The 23,218-nt window shown below is 39.7% G+C and overlaps 2 protein-coding genes across 3 annotated transcripts; both read right to left on the minus strand.

Moving 5' to 3' along the window:
- Nucleotides 1–570: 570 nt before the first annotated feature.
- golga5 (golgin A5) lies at nt 571–9,986 on the minus strand. The gene is made up of 13 exons (XM_066679207.1): nt 9,790–9,986; nt 7,958–8,638; nt 7,006–7,206; nt 6,447–6,666; nt 6,003–6,126; nt 5,619–5,822; nt 5,192–5,365; nt 4,874–5,002; nt 4,107–4,205; nt 2,964–3,177; nt 2,553–2,655; nt 2,357–2,420; nt 571–1,097 (listed from the first exon to the last, which is right to left on the minus strand). The coding sequence occupies exons 2-13, from the start codon at nt 8,628–8,630 to the stop codon at nt 1,011–1,013; spliced, it is 2,292 nt and encodes a 763-aa protein (XP_066535304.1). The 5' UTR covers nt 8,631–8,638; nt 9,790–9,986; the 3' UTR covers nt 571–1,010.
- Nucleotides 9,987–10,735: 749 nt separating this feature from the next.
- rtf1 (RTF1 homolog, Paf1/RNA polymerase II complex component) lies at nt 10,736–22,726 on the minus strand. Of its 2 annotated transcripts, XM_066680051.1 has the most exons (19): nt 22,531–22,726; nt 19,939–20,049; nt 19,648–19,798; nt 19,100–19,301; nt 18,778–18,895; nt 18,396–18,507; nt 18,130–18,271; nt 17,372–17,549; nt 17,125–17,207; nt 16,946–17,033; nt 16,677–16,784; nt 16,489–16,566; nt 16,230–16,351; nt 15,403–15,460; nt 15,235–15,312; nt 14,004–14,102; nt 13,091–13,205; nt 12,168–12,276; nt 10,736–11,281 (listed from the first exon to the last, which is right to left on the minus strand). In XM_066680051.1, exons 1-18 carry the CDS (start codon nt 22,612–22,614, stop codon nt 12,170–12,172), a joined length of 2,034 nt encoding a protein of 677 aa, XP_066536148.1. In that variant the 5' UTR covers nt 22,615–22,726; the 3' UTR covers nt 10,736–11,281; nt 12,168–12,169. The 2 variants fall into 2 exon arrangements, with proteins under 2 accessions (XP_066536148.1, XP_066536147.1); XM_066680050.1 differs by having other exon boundaries at nt 10,736–12,276; nt 22,531–22,725.
- Between the last annotated feature and the right edge of the window lie 492 nt (nt 22,727–23,218).

Here is a 23,218-nt window from a genome sequence, read left to right on the forward strand (position 1 = left end):
TAGACGAGAATATTTACTGCTGTGCGCTGTTCCACAAAACATTATTTCAAGTCGGCCAGCTAACTTTAGCCCAAAGTTGAGGGCTATACACTAGGGAACTCCCTCAACTCTTTTCCTGTTGGGCAGGCTTGACTTTGGGCTAAGTTATTAGGCTAACTGCTTTGTGGATTGATTGACCCCCTTCAGTTAAATCATGAGTTTTACCTTGTTAGCAAGAATGTGTTGCATGTTTTGTGCTAGACAGTGTATCATGAGCTAAATAAGCAGTAAATGACATGGCTGAATATTTCTGCATTGATACCGCAGCAGTACAAATGCAGATTCAGACAGCTATAGTTTCTCACATCATAAACCTAGCCTAGCCTGCAGGTACTAGGAGATTTCATATCTCTGAAAAACAAATTCTAAATACTATCTCTCCAGTTGGTAAAGCATGCATCTGTGTTTAAGTTAAACGTTCCCCTTATTAATCAACTTTAGACTGTAAAAATACAACAGTCAGTGCCACTCAGCTCAAACGTCCCCTGATCTCAGTTCCAAACAAGTAAAAGTCAAAACTCTAATTTGGGTTTTGCCAGTGTGTTAATGTTTATTAAAATAAATCAGAACGGAGAAATAAGAAATGCAATGTATGGAATTGTAACAAAACTAGCCATTCATGATTAAAACCCAGTGAAGCCAACTGTTAGGGATAAATCTTCATTAAATAAAACCCAAATTCCTGACCGTAAATGATACGACATGTGTTTCCACAGTTTAAGTAAAGCCAAACAGAGAAAAGCAGGAAAATGAAAAGGGAATAGAGGAGAAAACTTAGAGAAAGAGGAGGAGAGAAAGTGTATGTGAGATATCATAAAACACTTGTGCAAAATGGTCAGTACCAGTTCAGCCAGATTGCACAGAGTCACAATCCAGCTGAAGACAGTATGTATAGATTCATAGATTTCTTTCCTTCTGTACATGTAGAGCTTTTAATACATATTTAATATACATAATTCATTAATATTCTTCTATCTGCCACCGGGATGTGACGCTTGTGGGTGCATCTCTGGTGTGTATGTCAACAGAACGATCATAACCCAAAGGTGCAACAGTGCCTACAAAACACACACAAACACAGTGGAACAGAATTACATTTTTCACTGTTTAAATTAAAAGTTTGTAGACTATGTTTTCAATAATACAAATCCAGTATGGAACATAATTTTAAAACATATTATATCAGTCCAAAAGATCATTAAATAATTAAACTGTATGATGCTTTAAAATCGTGTTCTCCTCGTGTCTGCGTGGGTTTCCTCCGGATGCTCCGGTTTCCTCCCACAGTCCAAAAACACACGTTTTTAGGTGGATTGGCGACTCAAAAGTGTCTGTAGGTGTGTGGATGAATGTGTGTGTGTGTGTATTTGTGTGTTGCCCTGTGAAGGACTGGCGCCCCCTCCAGGGTGTATTCCCGCCTTACGCCCAATGATTCCAGGTAGGCTCTGGACCCACCGTGACCCTGAACTGGATAAGTGCTTACAGGTAATGGATGGATGGATGGATGCTTTAAAATCATGTCCAGAACAAAGAACAGGACCGCAGATGAAAATTATGTTTGTGTTATATAAATTAAAAGATCACTTAGAAACCTCCTAAAAATATGTAACTGCAGTATAAATGCAGGACCTTTCATTAACTTCTTATTGTTGCAAAAATGTTTATCTACAACATCAAAAACTACCTGTTTTTTTTAGATTAGTGCATTCATACATTGTGTAACACTTAATGGTATATAAAGCAGTAAATTACAATTTGGTTCATTATTAATTTCATTCATTCATCTGTAACCCTTATCCAATTCAGGGTCGCGGTGGGTCCAGAGCCTACCTGGAATCACTGTGCGCTAGGCGGGAATACACCCTAGAGGGGGCGCCAGTCCTTCACAGGGCAACACAGACACACTCACACATACCTACGGACACTTTTGAGTCGCCAATCCACCTACCAACGTGTGTTTTTGGACTGGGGGAGGAAACCGGAGCACCTGGAGGAAACCCACGCAGACACAGGGAGAACACACCAACTCCTCACAGACAGTCACCCGGAGCAGGAATCGAACCCACAACCTCCAGGCCCCTGGAGCAGTGTGACTGCGACACTACCTGCTGCGCCACCATGCTGCCCCATTATTAATTTAATAATAATTACTTAAAATTACTATAAAACTACCAAACCATTATCAATAAGAAAAGTGATTCCAGAATATAGAACAGAAGTGCATATATTAATGTAGTATTCACAGACAGAATATAACGTACTATATCAAATATAACCTTTATAAACACAGCCGGAATCCACTGTGAGGTGTACTCACCATGTAAAGTATTACAAAGACTCTGGCTGCAGGGTAACGTCTGAGGAAGATCCCTAACCGGATACTGGAGGAGAGGACAACAGAATAAACTAATTAGTCAAACTAATAACCACACATTTGAAGGACAAACTAAAACATCATAACTGATGACATCCAATTTTATGTTACTGCAGTTAGTGACAGTTCTAAGTTTCACCTGAAGCGATCTATGGTGCTTGCTGCTTTGCGCACTTTGCCGTACACTCCTGTTGCTGAGTCCTGATCCCCAAATAGAACAGGTGTGTTTCTCTGCCTCGCACCTTTTCACACAACAGTATTAAAGAGACAATCAGAAAATAAAGCTAGTAGTAGTTACTGGAAGAAATAAGTATCCAAACTTAAATATTAATTAATATAATTATGTAATAGGTTTGGGGGGGAAAAATTGTGTTATAATAGACCACATACGTCTGAAAACATTACTGTATAGATTTGAAATATCTTTATGAAACCATACATGCTTACATATAAACATTCAGTTTCATTACTGAAGTGATTTTGTAACTTTATCTTGATTACGTGGTTACACAATATAAAGGGGCATTTCCCATCATGCTTTTGCTCTAACCAGGTCCCTCCATGGCAGCCATGTTGATGTGCGGGCCACTGCTCTGCACACTCTTCAACTGCTGCTCGAGTCGCTCCAGCTGGAAGATGAGCGAACTCTTCTCTGTGCCCAGAGCCTCAAGCATCGTCTGCTTCTGGATCAGTGTCTCAGTCAGCTGATGCAGCCGCCCCTCCAGCTCCACCTGGCTGCTGCTGCTCAGTGCCTTATTGGTCAGCTGGAGAGTGGCCAAGGGGGACAAAGAGGGGTAGGAACACAAAAGTTTAATAAGTAGTTTGTTTATTCTCATTATAACATCATTTCTAAGACTATTTTAATCCTGTCAATCTGTCCTTGAAGTGCTTTATTTTATTGTGTGCTTCTTGACTTTGTGTTTGTGTATTTCCACACTGTTTCTGTTCCAACATCAACACCGCTCTGTATACTCTGTGATTACAAATACCACATTCCGCAGCTTTAAACAAATGAATCTATGTAAACCTTAAATAAATGTAGATGAATTTTAAAATGTGCTAGTGGGCGGCATGGTTGCGCAGCAGGTAGTGTTGCAGTCACACAGCTCCAGGGGCTTGGAGGTTGTGGGTTCGATTCCCGCTCTGGGTGACTGTCTGTGAGGAGTGTGGTGTGTTTTCCCCGTGTCTGTGTGGGTTTCCTCCGTGTGACTGTCTGTGAGGAGTGTGGTGTGTTCTCCCTGTGTCTGTGTGGGATTCCTCCGGGTGACTGTCTGTGAGGAGTGTGATGTGTTCTCCCCGTGTCTGCGTGGGTTTCCTCCAGGTGACTGTCTGTGAGGAGTGTGGTGTGTTCTCCCTGTGTCTGTGTGGGTTTCCTCCGGGTGCTTGGGTTTCCTCCCACAGTCCAAAAACACACGTTGGTAGGTGGATTGGCGACTCAAAAGTGAATGTGTGTGTGTGTGTGTGTGTGTGTGTCTGTGTTGCCCTGTGAAGGACTGGCGCCCCCTCCAGGGTGTATTCCCGCCTTGCGCCCAATGATTCCAGGTAGGCCCTGGACCCACCGTGACCCTGAACTGGAAAAGCGCTTACAGATAATGAATGAATGAATGAATGTGCTTGTGCAGTTAATGTGTCAGATGGAAGGGTGTATGTGTATGTACAGTATATATATATAAAAAAGAGAAAAATGTATCACCTGGTTCCTGAGTTTCTGGATCTCGTCCTCTCTGTCCTTGATGCGGACCTGCAGTGTGCTTTTAGTGCGATGTTGTTCTTCCTCCACATATTTCAGCTCCTGTCACACAGAATTGGCCATATTAAATTAATGGTCTCCTAACTGAACTCAAAAAAGACCATTAAATAGTTTCAGTTGCTTCAAAATGCATCTACTAGGGATCTCACTAGGATTAAAAGTAGGGATCCTTACACTGGATTACAGAACAAAATATGTAACCATGTTATAGGATGGAAGTACTATTATTGGTCTATAAATGGTATAGGAACAACATTGATCTGATATACATTAGTGATAATAGACAAGTAGAACTCTCAGATTTTCAGAGAGTCTAAGATAAAGACTAAATTAGTAGAAGAGGTATTTAGCTACTATGCTGCTATTAACCAGCTGACCAGATGTTTACACAATACACAATAGGCCTTTAGCTCAGTTTAAAACACTATTAGCTCTACAACAGTTTTAGTTTTCCTCATGCATTACTTCTACATGCTTTTAGATTTTTATTTTAGTTAGATTTGTATTATCTCATTTGTAAAGGATGGCAGCATATAAAAAGTACTGTATAATAAACTTGCCTTGCCTTCACATAGCATAATAACCTATAAAACTAAACAGCACGAATTATATTTTTTTCTTGCAAAAAAACATGCATTTAAAATGTACAACATAATGTGTCTTCCACATTTAACCAGTGAATACAAACACACACACACACACACACACACCTGTTTACATCGTTCTAGTTCTGCTTCCACCTCTTGCTTGGCTCTGCTCTGTTGTGCCTGATGCTCAAGCAGCTCTTGCTGCTGCTCCCTCCAATTCTCAGCTTCTACTACAGCCTGGTTCTCCAGCTCCTGTAAGTCATTTTATTAAAGTACCTAATTCTAATTACCCAAATAATTACAACACAGTTTTACAAGCAGCATTACATAGATGCACATGTATCGTCATGTATAATGTTTTTAAACCCCTACACAGGGAATACAAATATGCTTTTTCTGTAGTTTGCATAATATTTGTTAGTCAAAAAAAAATATGTCCACCTGTATCTCTATACGGAGACTCTGTATCTGGCTCTGCAGTTTCTGGATTTCTTCCCTTTGGAGCTCCTTCTCATGCCGTAACTCCTCCAGCTCTATTCCTGCTGTTGCTGCTCCTCCATCAAGTATCTCCAAGCCTGAGCTCTCCTTTAGACTGCTGATCAGCTTCTCCTTTGACTGAAAACAACAAAAACAACAGCTCAGGACATTAATAACAAAGATTCGTCCACGTCTGATTGTTCAGTTGGTTGTTCCGATGTAACAGATCAAGCTTTCCACAACTAATCATCCAGCCTTAAGGTTTATTTGGCTAAATACCACAGTACTGTTTTAAAATCAAGTGTAAAGCCTCCTTATAATATTCAAAATTGTTACTGCAGCTGTATGAATGCACAGAAATATATGCAGTGTACTGTCACAGAGATGAGACCTGAAGAATGCGAGATGCTTTGTTTTTGTAGTCATGCAGCTCCTGCTTTGCATAGTCTGCTGCAGTCCGGGAACTTTTGACTTGCTGCTGGAGCTCCTCAAGCCTCTGCTTCTCCTCTGTCACTCTGCGCTCTGCAGCTGTCAATGACTCAGCTAATGTCTGCCTCTCAGCCTCGGTCTTGGTGAGCCGTGCTGCAAACTCACTCTGATACAAAATAACAAAAAAAAAGAGGTTCAATCTTAATGTGATTTTTTGAAAATCGATTCCATGTGTATTTAGGGTTCTTAAATCTGCCTCTGAGTCTCCGTTTACATCTGACTACTTTTTAACTGTTTTTCCACTCTAGTTTATGTCTATACCTAAGTTTATTGTGTGCGTGTTCACCTGCATCTGTCTGTAGCTGTCTTGCTCTCTTTTGATAGTTATCTCTGCCTCTCTAAGCCGGTCCTGTAGTGTCTGCAGAGCCTGAGAGTGCAGGCTGTTCCCCTCGCTGTGATCCTGTAGGATTCTGATGACCACCAAAAGTAATTGTCCCATTAACAAATGAACAAACAAAACAGGTAAACAGTGAAAAATACATGCTGAATAATAGAGGGTATTTAACTAAAAATTAATTAAAACATAGCATCACTAAAGCAAAGCTCTGCCCTTATGAAGCATCAAACGCTACTTAATACTTTATGGCATTGAATACAAGTGAGAAAACAAGGGCTTTTCAAATCTCCTGGTTCAAGTTCAGTATCATTACATGATCAATGTGTGTGAAATTTTCAAACAGGATATTTACATTGTTGAGTTTATCCATTATCCTCTCTTGATGAGACCTACCTGGTCCTCTCATTCTGAGCTTCTTCCAGAGCAGAGCTTCGGGCCTTCAGTAACTGATCTGCTTCATCCAGTCTCACCTTCAGGACAGCCAGCTGAGCATCTTTAGCTGACAAGGCCTCAGTGAGGTCATCAGCCTGCGCCCGTAACTCCCTGGCAGTACGATCAGTGCGAGACTGCTCACTGTTCCATTTTTCAGCTCGAGCTCGAGCCTGGTTTAACTCTGCAGGAGCAAAGGTGCAGGTAAACACTGCAGAACTGGACATTTCCTGAGATTAAATTTGTGTTTTTTGACAAATCCTATAAATCCTATAATATCAGTATGCATTTTTCCTATAAAATAAAGCAATCTTAATTTAAAAACTGAATAACTAATATTGTCACTTTAAAATTCAATGACAAATTGCATTGCAACAATTGCTCAGTATACGGTTTGTTTGGTGTATAGGCCTACATTACCATCTTCAGACATCCAGAATAAGCTGCTGAATCAATTGTATTGTGTAACACGTCACACAGAGAGAAAACTGTAACTACTACTTTGTAATTAAAGTTCTCTGACCGTCCTGTGTGTTCTTCGCTCTCTGGATGAGGGAGGCCATTTCCTGATTAAGAGAAGAAACTTCACTGCGGAGGAGCTGGTTCTCCAGGCGTAAACTTGACATCACCTGCCCAACCTGCTCTTCAGGGGCAGCAGTGTCTACTGCTGGTGGGGGGTCCAGAGGGGCAGCAAGTCCAGAATCAGAACTCTCTGGTGTATCACCTACACAGAAAAGAGTATTCTTTCATTCATTTATTCATTATCTGTACCCGCTTATCCAGTTCAGGGTCGCGGTGGGTCCAGAGCATACCTGGAATCATTGGGCGCAATGCGGGAATACACCCTGGAGGGGGCGCCAGTCCTTTACATGGTAACACACACACACTCACACCTACGGACACTTTTGAGTCGCCAATACACCTACCAACGTATGTTCTTGGACTGTGGGAGGAAACCGGAGCACCCGGAGTAAACCCACGCAGACACAGGGAGAACACACCACACTCCTCACAGACAGTCACCCGGAGGAAACCCACACAGACACAGAGAGAACACACCACACTTCTCACAGACAGTCAACCGGAGGAAACCCACGTGAACACAGAGAGAACACACCACACTCCTCACAGACAGTCACCCGGAGGAAACCCACGGGGACACGGAGAACACACCACACTCCTCACAGACAGTCACCCGGAGGAAACCCACGCAGACACAGGGAGAACACACCACACTCCTCACAGACAGTCACCCGGAGGAATCCCACGCAGACAAAGGGAGAACACACCACCCTCCCCATATTCACCCCACAATCCAAAAAACACATATTGGTGGAAGAACAGGCTATGTAAAACCCACTCAGGATTACACCCAGAAATTCAAAGTGGGCTCTGAACCCTGTGTGACACTGAACAGGACAAATAATTTACAGAACGTGAAGGAATAAAGTTGCCACTGGGTTTCACATTGGTACCTTGGCTGAAGTCTCGAGTGGAGCCATCCTCTGTCTTTGCACTGTGTGTGCTGGCACTGAGTGAACTGACGCTGGAGTTCCGGGACAAACCCCGTGTGGAGGGAGGAGTGGCTGGGGCCATGGGTGTTACCTGCGATGCAGAATGATTGGTCACCGTAGTTCCTTGACCCTGATATGGACTGTCAGCCAAAACAATCCCCCTGGACGCCACATCACTCCTAACCTCCCTCCTCTCATTCTGTGGCGGATCTGAACTGTTGAGAAAATCAAACAGAAGGTCATCATCCACTTCTGGCTTCTTGGTTCTGATGAAGTTGGAGGAGGCTCTAATGGCACCACTGCTGTTGTTTGTGGGAGCAGAGCCCACAGGAGTTGTGCTGGACACGTTAGCAGTGCCGGCCAGAGCGGTGGCTTTCTTTATGTTCCCGGCAGCTGCTGAGATGAATCCTGGAGTCTCCTGACTGTGGGATGGACCACTGTATACATGCTGGGCTTCATAAGAAGCGTTATAAGCTGCTGAACTCTGCTGTGATGAGTCGACTAGTTCTGTAGAGCTGTAAGAGGACAAGGAGGATTTTCTGGTTGAATTTTTCGTCAAAGCAGTGGCTGCTCCCTGGTCCACTTTATTCAAGAAGTCCTCGGCTCGGCCGGCAAGATCAGCCAGCCAAGACATCCTGAGGGCTGCAAAAAAAATAAGTTCAATTTTCACATACATTTTTGCTGATTTAAACATGCTCTTATAATTGCTAAAAATTATTTTTAATTGGCATTGTACAACGTACAGTAAAATGTTTCCTCCACCTTTGGTAGTAAAAACACACACACATAAAATAGTGCAGTAGGAGCAGTAAGCACACGCACACACACGAAGCAGTCACCCCTGGAACCCTTAGGTGCCTTGCTGAAGGGCACTTTAGCCATGGATTGAAGGAGGAGACAGCATTGTTATTTCACTTCCCTCGCCCACAATTTTCCTGTCGTTATAAGGATCAAACCATTTCCCTAACCATTAAGCCACGCCCCCCAATGTCAGTCCAAGTATGATCAGATTATTAAAGCTCATTGCTGTTGGAGCTGGTTTCTCAAGGATTACTCAAAGAATACAGTAACTGTGATCCAGTGTTGAAAGAAGGCAAAGGTGTAGATACATCAAAGCCACTTTTAAGGCAGTACTTGTACATTTAAACATGTACATATGTTCAGATATGATGAATAAACATTTACATCACCAATTAAAATGTATTACTTCCTGGCTTCCTCAAGCAATTCCGTCCCTTAAAGTTGATGAAATTCACCATCACTTCTGACACTTGTCAGCAGGAAGGAGCAGCCAGATCTAGATCTATGACTAGCCACTAACAGGTCAGTGATATCTGTCCTTAGCTGCCTGTTAAAACCTCTGTTTAACTATGCTTCTTATGTCAGCTACGTAGCTAACTGGCTGTCAACTATGTTGGCGAAGCCCTTGTTCCTTTTAAAATATTATATTTTCTCTGTAATGTATGTTTACCAGACGTGTAGCATTTCACACAAGTTATATTTTTACCTGTACCTGACAAACACATCTTCAAAAGGTTGGCTACATATATACAGTGGATTTATTAAAATACATTTTTATTTTGATATCCTTTACCTAATGTGCAATATAAACTGCTACCTAAGAGAAGGATTACACAAAATGTCTGTAATATATAGAAATATACACTTTTAAAATAGTAATAGATCAGCAATATTAGTCTAGCTTAGCTTAGCCTGGCTTGACTTGACTTGGCTGTGTTTAGCTTTAGCTTTAGCTCCAATGATGTAAATGTAAATATATCTCAGCTCCGTACCTGAAGTCTGTTAGTTTATTGAAGAGCAAAGTACACCGGTTTACACGGCATCTTTCCTGAATAAAAGACGGTCGACTCTGAGCTCTGTTGATACAGTAAGCGGTAATGTTTTCATTCCTGTCCGATCAGTTATCAGCTGAGATCCGGCTCTACGTGGCCGGGAGAGTCGTTAAAGAGCCCCGAGCTCAGCGCCTCCTTCCCCATCTCACAGAGAGCTGCTGCCCCCTAACGTCACTACTAAACTAAACGACTAAACACAAGAGCTCTTAATGTAGCTATTCTGTATCACCATATTCCTCATGTAGTGCAATATACCGTGATGTACAGTCAGTACTGCACCCTATGTAGATTATTAGTGCACCTTATTCCCAGAGTACTTACCATATATTCAGTGCAATACAATTACATTAAACTGTTATCCGTAAACTCCATTTCGATCCTAAAGAACCAACTGTATGACTCATGTTTATACTGTAAGAAATGCACAATTTTCTTTAATTATATGTAGTTTATATCAAGAAAACCACTTTTGTGGATTACGTTTATCATGGGATCACTATAAAAAGTGTTCAAGGAAATGTTTTTATCATAATATAATTAAATAAAAAAAAATATATAACCTGGCGGTATAGTTTCAAATTAATAAAACCTGTTTATCTGACTTTACAAGACATTTTTATAAATTAATTTACAAGGTGCACCTAATATTTTAAGTCTAAACAGTGCATCTGGAGAAAAACTAATTATCTGCTTCTTGTTACATGTTCTTTTTATGGACCTCTAGTTTTCGTGGACTTGGTGTAGTTTGCGCTGATTATGCTTTATAAATTATTTTGATGAAAGGATGTTTCTCTTACTTGTTAAAGGCTTTTTCTGGGTTCATGCACAAAACTGGAAATATACAATATACACAATCACAGCTCCACAGGAAGTACGAAACAGTGCTTTCTTTATTTCACCGCACTCATCCCAAATGGCCAAATCTTATTTACAAGGCATGCCACATCAATATGAGAACCGACAAAAGGACATCGTTAATAACCAATGATCAATAGTCAATAGCACATATCAGCTCTGAAGGGAACAAGGGGATACTGAAGAAATAAAATAAAAAAAGAAAAATTATCAGCTCTCCACGTTTCCCACTGAAAAGAGGTATTCAATGCGGCCCTTCCATATTTGTTCAAAAGTGAGCAGGTTTGTCCATTAGAGGAGTGTAATGTCATTCTTAGTCTCTCATTTTCATTCTTTAATTCCTCAGATGTTGTGATTGAGCAGAGATTCTTGTTAAGGAGGCAGCACTAAATCAATGGAGGGTAGGAAATATTTTCCACAAAGATTTCACAAAGATGGATAAAAAGCTTCTGAGGAAAATACGCTGATAAAAATCCTCCGACATCCATAGTTCAGTGAGACAGTGTCCTTCGTTAAGATGGTAATTCACAACGTTCAGTTTCCTTCAAAAGGTGGGTCAGATATAAAAATTGATCACCTATGAAGACAGAGATGAAAACATGGACATTTCATTCAGAAAATATAAAAGAGAGAGAAAAAATGGAAAAATAAAAAGTAAATAAAACAGATGGGTACAACTCTAAATGAACCAGTGGGTAATTTCCTTCCTAAAACGTAAGCTTGTGAAGAGACAAAAACAAAAAATGGTAACACTTTACTCTAGCGTTCACAGGCTACATGAGACTCTTTAGCCTTTTAATAACAACTGACAAATGTAAGAATTTCAAAACACTTAAGTAAGAAAACAGGGAGGATTTTCTTATGTAAAATGAGTTGCATATTGATGTTTTTCTTTTTATATTGATAGCAAGTCACTGTGATGAACACTAAGCTACAGGCTGCCACTTTACCCAAAATATCAGGGAAGAAAAAAAAAAAACATTTTACCTGAACTTGACACCAGGTAACAAAAAAACAGCCTTTACAACAGATAACATCCACTGACACAAGACCATCTACTGGTTTATGTAGTTTCAATCAGCTGTCATGAGGGCTTAAAATGGAAGTCATGTATCCTTATGAATGATACCCTAGTAAAGTGTTATCAGTTACCAAAAAAAAAAAAAAACACTTGAAACAGTTATATTTCATAAACTTGTCATGTTTCCTCTCACTTTCACAAGTATAAGGAAGTCCTGCACTGTCTTGTATCTTAAACTCCCTCTCATACACAGATACAAGATCACACACACAGATTTACATTCTCTCTGTTTCTCACACACACACAGGGGTGGGAAAAGGTGAGAGGTGTAGCTACAGCATCAGTCTCAGTTCCCTGGTGCCTTTTGCCAACACATGCAGGAACAGATGGAGCAGGAGAAGGGAGGGGAGGAAGGAAGAGAGGTGGAAAAGGTAAGTGGTACGATCATATGAGGCCTCGTCTCTTTTTGTAGTCCTCCAAGTTGAGCGAACGTCGTGGAGCTCCATCCTTGACAGGCAGGGCGTTAGAGCTGACTGACAGGGACTTTGCCTCTGTGGGGACAGGGTGAGGCAAATATTAATATATTGATCAGATACAAGAAATTAATAAGCACTAAACACAAAGGTTTCTGTCAAGGTCTTTTTGTAGATATGTTATCCAGTTCTGTTATTACAGCACTTGTTGGCTATCACAGGAAATTACAGTACAGTACCAGCTCAAACAGAATTATTGTTATCAAAAGAGATTCAAGTTCAAGTTACAGAATGTAATCTTAAATCTCTAAAGGTATACAGGAGGTCCTCGGGTTACGTCAGTCCCGAGTTACGATGTTTCGTGGTTATGACACATCTCCCATTTACTGTATAAAGCCTTGTTTCGACTTAAGTGGTTTTGCGTCGTAAACGTCGTAACGTGAACTTCGTGTTTGGTGTGCGCGGCGCAACGGAAGAATACACGGTTACGCGGCTCGGGACCGAGGAGGATAGGTGTTAGGAGAGGATAAGTGCTTACAGTATGTTATTTACGTACAGTATGTACGTATGTTCCGACTTACACCGAAAATCGGTTTACGACAGGGCGTAGGAACGGTTCAACGTCGTAAGTCAAGGACCCCCTGTATTACTCAGCAGGCTTGAAAAGATATTGGCCCATTGCCAAAGTATAGAAAATGAAAATTACCTCTCTCACTGGTCAATATTATAGCAGCCTCCCATGAAAAATGAATGCATGTTGAATCAGGCTCAATTTGTATTTTGTTTGTTTATAAGCAAAATTAAACAAACATGAGCTAGTCCTTCAGAAATCTAACTGACGTTGCCTGGGGAACACTGAAGGTAGGAACATCTGCAATGCACAGGCACTCACCAGCATTGGGAACCTGCAGGTCGATTTTGACATCGAAGTCGTGAACTTTAAACAGATCTTCTGAGAGATCGCTGGTTGACTTTGTAATATCTTTATCTTTCTGGGTGCTCTGGCCCTGTGAAGCACAATCACAAAATACAAACAATGCACACTATTTTATACCTAAAATTCATTAATGTTTTGATTACAAAATTAAGATGCTATTGGCACTGGTTACATACGGTTCACAATAATAGCCCTATAAAATAACATGCCTGTAACAGCAGTGCCTCAAAAAAACAGAACCTACAAAGACTTCTCTGGTTTACTGTTACGTTTCGGTCTAGGGGATGGGTAGAAAGAGGAAAAAAAAAGAGAAACTCACACAGTTTAGAATAAATGAAAAAAGTGTATTTACAAAGAAAATATGGATATTAAATAAATCAAACAGTCAAATTATTAGATTAGATTAGAAATTATCCTTCTCGTGATGTTTGCAGGTCTGTGGAACATTTGGGAAAAATGCTTTGGGGCAGAAACAGTGTGACTACAAATCTAACCAAACATATTCCATATATATGATAATATATGTTTTAAAAATTGGGGGAAAAACAACAAACATTGCACTCAACGTTGTATGTTTTACTTCCAATATGTTAAAGTATGCAAATGGCTTGTGTGCATTAAAGGTACTGTCACAGTCTAATGAAAAACATGCATCTCCATTTAGTTTACTACTACATCAACACAGCAGCTGTCCTTCACATTGTGTAAAGAATTCATAACGAATGGAGCCATATGCAGGACACTGACTTCCACTGAAATTTAAACAGCTTTATTCCTTGTCCTATAAATTTACTATTTTGGAGATACACAAATATTCAAATATTTGATACCAATACATGGACTGGCTGCAAATGTGTGCTTGAGTCACCTGTTTGTTGCCCTGCTCTTTGTTGTCTGGACCTGAACCTGAACCATATTTCTGATTAAGATGGGCAAGAATAGCTGCATGGACAGAAGGATCTCTGGCCTGTGAACGAGAGAAGAAACAAGTTAACACAGTAGAGAGCTTAAACACATTTTAACTGATACCAAATTATTTAAAACAAAACCTAGATTTTCTGTCCTACCCAATTGTCCCAATGAAAACCAACAGTAGGCAATAAGAGGAATTTATTAATATTTAATAGGTTCTTCAACTAGATCTCTATTTCATTCTTCATAGAGATGTTTTACAAATGTATAAACAATCTGCAATTTTCTGATCACAACGCAGTTACATTATCATGAGTGGTGTTTAAATGTTACTCGCCAGTTCATTGCATTAATATTTTAGGATTTCACAAATAGGGAACATAAAAATTCCAAAAGATTTGCAAAAGATGTCACGTCAGTGTGTGAACTGCAGATGGAGTGCAGGAAGGGATACACAGGGAGCTTTATCACACACTCTCAAAGCCTGTGGTCTGTGTCATTTTCAGTTGCTAAAATAGATTTCTACTGAAACCACAAGGTGCTTATATCAAGGACCAAAAGTTGCTCATGATGGAGAAAAATGAGTTTGACCGAAAAACAGCAGCAAAATGGCTTCTGTGGTCAGGAAAAGACTCCAGCAGTTTCCTATTCAGAAGCTTCTTATTCCAATGTAGCTGTGTTTCTCATAGATGTTAATTTTTCACCAGTGCACTGCCACAGCACCAACACAACTGTGCAAAACCCAATGCACACTTCTTACAACCACAAGTTCCATTCAACAGTTTCCCATTCTAATATATATGGTGGAGAAAGCACTAGTATGTACCTACAGCACCATTAAAGGTGAAACAGGGAAAGTGACTTGATGCTGTGGAGCGACTATTGTATTTTGCTGAATTATGTGGGTGCTGTGGGTGTCCACTGGTGATAGACGTAGACAACTGTAACATTAATGTCAAGAGGCATCGCAGTGCTGAATGTTTCTTTTGTTCAGGTAATCCAGAGAACAATAGAAAAAAATGCATTGCTGAGCTACTAAATAGAAGAAAAAAAGCATAGCACTAATTTTTATGCATTTAACATAATCAGTACAGGAAAAGAATGATTGATTAATGATTGAGATATATATAGATAGATAGATGGGTAGAGATATATAAAATAATTAAATAAATATCAGGATCTCTTACATTAGACACCATAGTGGGTTTGCACTGTCGTCTTGTGAAAGGGTCCATCTGCTGGTTCTTAGAGTTCTGACCCTCAGCCTACAAGAACCAAGCTCAGTTACACTTACAGAAAGTTCAAGTATAAAGAAACATAAACAATCAATAGACAAGAGTTTAATGTGTACGCACCACTAGTGCTTTCTCTGACTCCACAATGTTCCAGCTGCGGTTCCTCTGGTTGATGTAACTGAAACGAAAAGCATAAGAGTTTTAAAACAATGGACCAAAAAAATTAAGATATCATTTTATCTCCACAAAGTGCCTACTAATCATTTGAAGTGGGTTAAAAGTTAAGTTTAATTATTAAACACTAAATGCTCACCGACCTTTATTATTTATTTATTTATTTATATATATATATATATATATATATATATATCACACACACACACACACAACATTACAACTGTCAATTGAAAGATGTGCACTCTGCAAACTAAGGAAATGTAGCCATGTAGCATGCAATGTAAATGCCAGTGTAGACCCCAATGACAGTGGTTGGTCAGTCAAATGGATATTGTTTATGTTGAACCACACTCAGAGACCACAAACAACAGCAAATTCGTAGTGAGAGATTTCCTCAAACATGGTGTGGGCGTCAGGGATGAATATAAACGCTCACAATGGTGAAGGGCTCTGGTGTAACCTTTGGCAATCTTAGTTGAGTGTCAACTAAGAAGTAATCCGAGTAGCTGAGATTTATCTCTAGGCATCTAGCATACCTAGTTAAGTAACATTAACTAGGTGAAAGATAATAAACTAAAGGAACTATAAAAACCCACCAGTTGCCTCTTTCAGCAAAAGATAGACTGACAATGTACTCTCTACAACGTTTAAGATAATGTAATACTTAATTGATCCTGAAGGTAATCCCTTCAAACTGAACTTTATGGTTTGGAATTGCTCCTAAAAATAAATGAACATTTTTTCCTCTTTGTGATTGAATATGTTCTCACCTGATGGCAGAGATATTTTTGGTTCTCTGCCTGTCTAGTGCTTCAGCCCTCTCCTCCAGTTCATTCAACTGATCCTGCAGCATTTTTACTTTTTCTCCATCGCCAGTTTCCTCAGCCATTGCCTAAACACACACAGAGAGGGACAGACACACAGAATGAGACAAGTCTGTTTTGAGTCTGTAGGAGAGATCCATACGAACAAAAAAAACCCTTGTAAACTCAGCATTATACATATAAAAACTTATTTTAAAAAAGCCACCTTTTCTTTGAGGAGTTGCGTTTTCTTCATAGCGTAGTTTGGAGGAGCCTTTCGGAATCTGTCTTTTTCTTTCACAATCTGTTCAAGAGATTATTAAAATAAAAATTCTAAAATTGCTGACATTTTGCGATACAAAAACGCATGTTTAGATCATGGAAATTTTGACTTATAACAGGATAATGACTCACATCCTCAATGTCTTTGTCATTAAATTTGTAGTTGACAGCTTCTTTGATGGACTGCTCTTTTTTGGTGATTTCATCAAGAGTTGGAATCTGCATTCCAGCAACAATCATCTACACAAACAGTTAAAAGGTTAAATAAAGAGTCGCTAATGGTACACTTCCTGTAGCGTATTTATGTTTATATGCAAACTGTAGAAAACTGAGAAAAGTAAGGATGAATAATGAATGAGCACTGTGGTTAAGTTTATTGCTGTTAAATATATAACACTTACTGCGTCTTTCCATTTCATGAATTCGCTTTCTGTAAATTCCTGGTTGGATACAAACTCGAGCCGAAAAACTCGAGTGTCATTACCATGCCTTTACAAAATAAACACAAATATAAACACGCATCAGAATGTAGATAATAAGAAACTATGTCCAAGAAAGCTCTAAATGAGGAGCAACGTACCGTAACTGTAGCCCCTTGTTTGTTCTTGTGGATCCCAGCTGATAAACTTTCGCCGTTTCAACCACATCCACAATTTCAGCCACCTACATGTAAATACATGCCATTATTAAAAATGGCATCAATTTTAAAATCATTTAAAAGTCCCTCCAACAACGTGAGGATCACTTTATGTTTAAAAACAAACAAAAAAATACAATAATAAAAAGTTCTGTAGAAGCGTTAAATTTGAAGGAGATGCTTTACGTACCCGATAGACAGGTTTACTGCTGCTGTTGCCGATACCAATCCGTACAAAACAGCCAGTAACTGTTTTGGCGAAGAACGGCATGTGACACCAGCGCTCAAGCTTGTGCCGTGACAGACGAATCCTGTTCAGTTCATCGGGTAATGATACCGGCTGAGACTTAGGGGGTGTCACCTCCTTTCTGTGAAACAGACACAAATAAAGCAACATTGCATTTAAAGCATTTCAATAAATTAAACAGGACTGGTTAAAAATAAGACACTAAGATATTTATATATAATCACATATGATCGTAAAATATTACACAATTCTCCTAATTAACCTCTTCAGCTCTGGTCACAAGACCCAAACTTAGCGTAATCATAAATAAAAATTACAAAACAAATGGCTTATTTTTGAGTAACACCTAAAATGAGCTAATCAGGTACGAATTCATTCATAAGGTTATATACAGACCTTGACTGCTAACAGAGAAAGAGGAATAGCTATCAATAAATTTGCATTCAATACTTCCATATGAAGCATCTTTTTAGTCTACTTCAAAAGCACCACACGTGAAGGTAAAAAGTCTCAGACACAGCTGCTCCAGAGCCTTGCATTTAATTTCAGGCTTTTCTAAGGAGATTATACAATGTGAGCTGGCACAATAGAACATGTTTCAAGAAATGGTGCACCATAAAGTCTGCAAACTTATGAACATGTAGTGTAGTCAGAACTGTAAAAGACAGTTGGTCGGAATCAGTCATTGCAATTACACTTACTCTTCTTCTTCATCGAAGGATGATGATCTTGAGCTGCGGTCACTCTTTACTGATGACTTGTCATCATCTTCCTCTTCCTCCTCTTCATCATCAGAGTAGACCTCGCTGGTCTTCAGAGGCTGCCGTTTGGATAGGAGCTCAGCTGCAAATTTAAAGGTTCAAAAGGTGCTGTTAAACAGATGCTGTCCTGATCTAGTTGCCCTCAACCAAAATAACACAGGCGTATTTATGCTTATTCACTACTAAAATGCAACTTCAAGTCCAACCTGTTCGGTTCTTCTTTTTCTCACGCTCTGCTTTCAGCTCTTCCATGGCCTGGGATTTCTTGTCCAACTTCTCATCTCTCTTAGACCTCCTCTCTTTATTATGGGACATCACCTATTGAATGAAAGTAAGAGGTGAGTGCTGTACATAGACCATCTACCCTCTAGGTAGAAGAACTGTTTCATCAAGTAAATTAGATTCTGTATTAGTTTCATAAGCAGCTGCACTGATATTCATTAAGAATGCAAGATCATTTGGGCCATCTTAGTATCTAAACATCATGTGGTCTGTGTAAAAGTTGCGACTATAAGATGCCCTATTTCTTGTTAAGTTGGAGCATGGTTCTCCTCATAATGCCAATTGGTGACTGGAAGGTATACTCACCACCTGAGTGTCTGTGACCTGAGACTGCTTTTTCTTCTCCTGCTCTTCCTCTTGTTTTTTCTTCTTCTCCTCCTTTTCTTTTTTCTTTGCAGTCTTTAGCTTCTGCTTGATTTCAAACCTGAATTGTGAAGTGAGGAAAGAAATAAAAAGATGAGTTAATTTGCACTGTCAGGTAACGTTCACAACTTAAATCAAGTCAAATTTAAAAGTAGCCAGCTTTAAGATTAGATTAAAAATTAGATTAGATGAATTAGATGCCAACAGGTCATGCATTGTTAATAAATACAAATATGTATGTTTGTGAAAGATTCCTCCTTCTTACCTCCGTTTGAGCACTTCTCTCTTTTCTATACGGTTGAAAAGCTCCTGTTCTCTCTCTTTCTCTGTCATCTGCTCCAAACGTGCCCTGTCCTCCTCATCTCCCATGAGATCATCTCCGTACCCATCCCGGAAAACTTCATCCTCTGAGGAGGAGTCTGAATCGGAACTAGAGGAGCTGTTGCTTTCAGAATCTGACACCTCACCTGTGAAATTCAGTAAATGTGTTCATTTTAGTTCAGAGCTCAATTATCCAATTTCACAAATCAACATAATGAATAACCAATAAATGAATTATTTGATGCAAGTTGCCTAAAAATCCATTTTCCAATCCACAGAACCTATAAGTATAATCTACTTTCACTCCTCCTCATTGTAATATCACAATGATGACCAATTTTTTTTTACTATTTGAGGGGGAAAAGCACTGGTAGTAATTTTATAAAAATTAACTGTGGAGGAAAAACAACCCATGCGACCCAACTGTCAGGATTTAAGAAGGAACATAAATTCAAGGCAAATAGGGTTAGCCAGGAATACCCCACTCCTTACCCTCCTCTGGTGCTGAACTCTCTGCTGAGCTATCTCCATCTGAGCTGCCCGATGAAGCTGCCTTGTTCACTCTCTTTTTTGTAGCATTCTTCTTTTCTGGTCCTTTGCTAGGCTTCACTTTCTTCTTGGCTTTGGTGCCTCCAACAGTCCACTAATGGGGGGGAAGGGGGGGGGGGGGGAGAAAAAAACTCCACTTAAATACCAAGAGCTACATAATACACTTCACTGTACACATATTGACAATATTTGGTTTCCTTGACTGACTAAGAAGTACAGATTAGGGAACCATACCTCATCATCACTGTCAGAGGTTTCAGAGTCTGTGGATGCTGCAGGTTTACTGACAGGCTCCTCCTGTCCATCTGAGTCCACTCTCTTTCTCTTGGCTAAGCTCAGCAGCTCCTAAAAAAAAACACAGGGACAACATGTTGGTATTTGCTATTCTGGATTTTACAAAACAGCAAATGTTTCAGAGTTTTCCAAATAAATTCACATATTAGGGATGAAGCAATAACCGCAATATGGTAAAACCAGCCAACCACTACTGACCAGACAACTGCAAGGAATGGGAAGCAACTCTCAGGACAAAACCAAATGCAACTTCATCAGTTTGCGAGCATTTCAGCTATCAACCAAATGAAAAGTGAGAGTAATATACAAAATCTGTGCCAGAAAAGTCACTGTGAAATGGGAAATGCAAATTTGAGATCTCATCTAGCTATCTATTATCCAACTATCAAAACCCAACTGCCTCAACAAGAACCAAGTCATGGAAAAGCCTCAAAAGAAACAGTTCCAGGTGACAGTTCGTGTAGTACTAGACTCAGGAAAAATTGCATAATTTGGGGAGGTAATACCACATATCAGTGTTGAGCCCCTTTAAAAGACGGCACATGAAATTAATTCACCGCAACAGCTCTATCACAAATCCAACATTATTACAGACAAGGGCTGAAGGACTTTTGTTTTCTTTACTACTTAACATTTAAAAATTAAAACAATAAGACATTTTCTCTCATTTTTAGTTTTAAATGCTCTTCAATTTGTTCAACTGATGATTATTTTTCTTATTCACAATTCAAAATATCCTGAAGCATATTTGTCCATAAAGTACCAAAAAAAGTGATGCTTTAGATATTACAACTACCAAAGCTCTCTAATTTGGTGAACAGGTGAAGGAGCATTTGATGTGAGCTCATAAAAACAGATAAACAACAACAACATGAGCTGAAGTTCAAAGTCGATTTAGTGGCTTATCATGCTGGAGCATTGCCAGAGCATTTAAATATCACTGTATCATTAGTGTGAAGCAGTGCATTAAAATGTGATCCAAAACTATCATCCAAAATATATATATCTGGCTTTACTATCGCTCTTGTGGTTGAATGAAATCAGATCTTCACAGAAATGTTCCAACATCTAGTGTAAAGACTTCCCAGAACACTAGGGGCCATTACTGCAGAAAAGAAGAGAAACTCTCTGGAAAAAACAGGAGTGCACAAATTTTAAACATACATCATGCCATGTCTGGGGTTGGGAAAGCCGTGTAGTTAGTGCCTCTAGGAAATCCAGGGCTGATTTGTTATTTAGTTAATCCACAGCTCATGAGTGCTTATAGCAGTAACTCTGCCCCATCTCACTTACCAGGATAAAATTAGCTCCAAAACAAACTCAACACAGAGTGGGCAGACCCAAAGATAAAGGGTTTCCCCACTATAGAGGATATTTTACTCAGTTTAAACCTCTTAAAAACATCACTTTGGTTTTTGCCCACTGGAAGAATGACCAATTTAACCTATTTAAACTGCCCATTTGTTTCCTTTCTCTTGATATTAAATTTGTTATAGCAGATACACAACAATTACAGCTCAAGTGCATACAGGTCCATGCAGCTGCCCTATTGATCCAGGCTATGAAAAATGACTTTGTTTTATTACCACTCACTGTCCACAACTACCCTGTTGGTCCACCCTGTAGATGCAAAGTCAGAGAAGGTAGCTGATCTATTGCTGCATGGTATTTTTTCTTCTCTAGTTCTACATCAGTGATCACAGGACGCCTATGGTTGAAAATTTTTGCTTAGTGGACGGTTCTCAGTCCAACAGTGACACCGGGCTGTTTTAAAACTTCAGTAGCACTGCTGTGCCTGATCCACACATACCAGCACAAGACACACTCTCTACCTTAGCATCACTGCAGTGCAGAGAAAGCCAAATATTACCTGTCCTGTGAGGGTCCTGACAATTGAAGAAAGGAAAGTAACAAAGTATGCAGAGCAACATGTGAACAATAGCCTTTATTTGTATAACTACAAAGTGCTCACATATGGTCAGTGGAGCAGATAAAATGGTCAGGTAGGAATTGAGTGTAGAATAATTGACTTTGTTCGCCAGGCAGTTTGGGTCCATGTTGAGTTTGTGTTAAAGTCGCTGAAGCAGATTTATCTTCAGAAGCAAGAACAGTAACCCATCAGTTTTATTGTAGTGAATTAATCTAAAACACGCTGGTGTTGACAATCAAGCGCTAGTTTCGCTCCTTATTCGGATTCTCCGCGCCACCTTAACTGGTGCATCAATTTACTGCGTTATTTAAGGTGGAATGAAAAATTGTATCAGAAATTGGCGCATAAAGAACAATGTTTAGCTTCGTTGTTTTCCTCCAACCGTGCGGCTTTAAACACAAGTCTGTCTTTATTACTCCAGCTAAAAACAGGCGGTAATAACGACAATACACGTTTGAATCGTAAGGTTTGTGTACGAAACTCTGGCAGGCCCTGTGTTTCTACACTAGCTTAGCCTCAGCTAGCGGTTGAAGCTGCTCTGTCGTGTTTCGCTCAGTAGATATTACAAGACGAGGCTGTTAAATGTTCAAAGCTGCTGTTACCTGATCTAAATTGTCGTCGCTGGCGCTGTCCTCTGAGTCCGAATCGATAACGACTCGACCTTTCCGTTTCTTCACGTTCACCATGGTTTTAGCCGCTGTTTTTCTTTAGCGCCGCTCGTTCTGTTTCTCAGAGGCGAACGAGCCGCGAGACCTCCGAACACACGGGGGCGATGACGCCTTCTCAGCATTTGCGTGACGTAATGTGTGATGCAAATATGTTTCTCTGCTGCGTCACAGCCCCTTCTTATGTCAGAGACTGTGACCAAAATGGCTCCCTATTCCCTCATTATTATTGCGTTATTTATTGAGGCAGTATCTAGTTCGTTAGTGTTAACAGTTTCGCACACTTCCACTGTCCGTTGCTTAGTAACAGAGAAACTCATAATGCATTTTCGTCCACATCAAAATCAGAGAAAAATATTCAGACATATTCAGTAGTGCCCTAACACATGAAAATTAGCCATTTCTGTCAAACACAATAAATACTATTAAAGAGATTTAACATCTCCAATCGTATCTTTAAGATCCACATCTAATCATGAATTAACCTTATAAAACTCATTTTACTTCATCAAATTAAATACAGAAGTTTATTTCCAAGAAATGACCTCATGACTTAAAAGTGGCTTTGCTGTAACTCAATGCATTTGACACAGGGAGAACACATCAAACTCCTTACAGACAGTCA

This window comes from Hoplias malabaricus, chromosome 8, assembly GCF_029633855.1.
Source record: "Hoplias malabaricus isolate fHopMal1 chromosome 8, fHopMal1.hap1, whole genome shotgun sequence".
In the NCBI taxonomy this organism is placed as follows: domain Eukaryota; kingdom Metazoa; phylum Chordata; class Actinopteri; order Characiformes; family Erythrinidae; genus Hoplias; species Hoplias malabaricus.

Coding starts and splice junctions, on each gene's coding strand:
- golga5 (XM_066679207.1), bottom strand. CDS start 8,630: ATGTCTTGGCTGGCTGATCTTGCCGGCCGAGCCGAGGACTTCTTGAAT. Junction 4,206..4,873: donor AACTAGAACGATGTAAACAG/GTGTGTGTGTGT, acceptor TCTGTGTGACAG/GAGCTGAAATATGTGGAGGA. Junction 2,656..2,963: donor GGCTGCCATGGAGGGACCTG/GTTAGAGCAAAA, acceptor TTGTGTGAAAAG/GTGCGAGGCAGAGAAACACA.
- rtf1 (XM_066680051.1), bottom strand. CDS start 22,614: ATGGTGAACGTGAAGAAACGGAAAGGTCGAGTCGTTATCGATTCGGAC. Junction 18,508..18,777: donor AGGTCACAGACACTCAGGTG/GTGAGTATACCT, acceptor TTCATTCAATAG/GTGATGTCCCATAATAAAGA. Junction 15,313..15,402: donor AGTCAGAGAAAGCACTAGTG/GTGCGTACACAT, acceptor TGGTTCTTGTAG/GCTGAGGGTCAGAACTCTAA.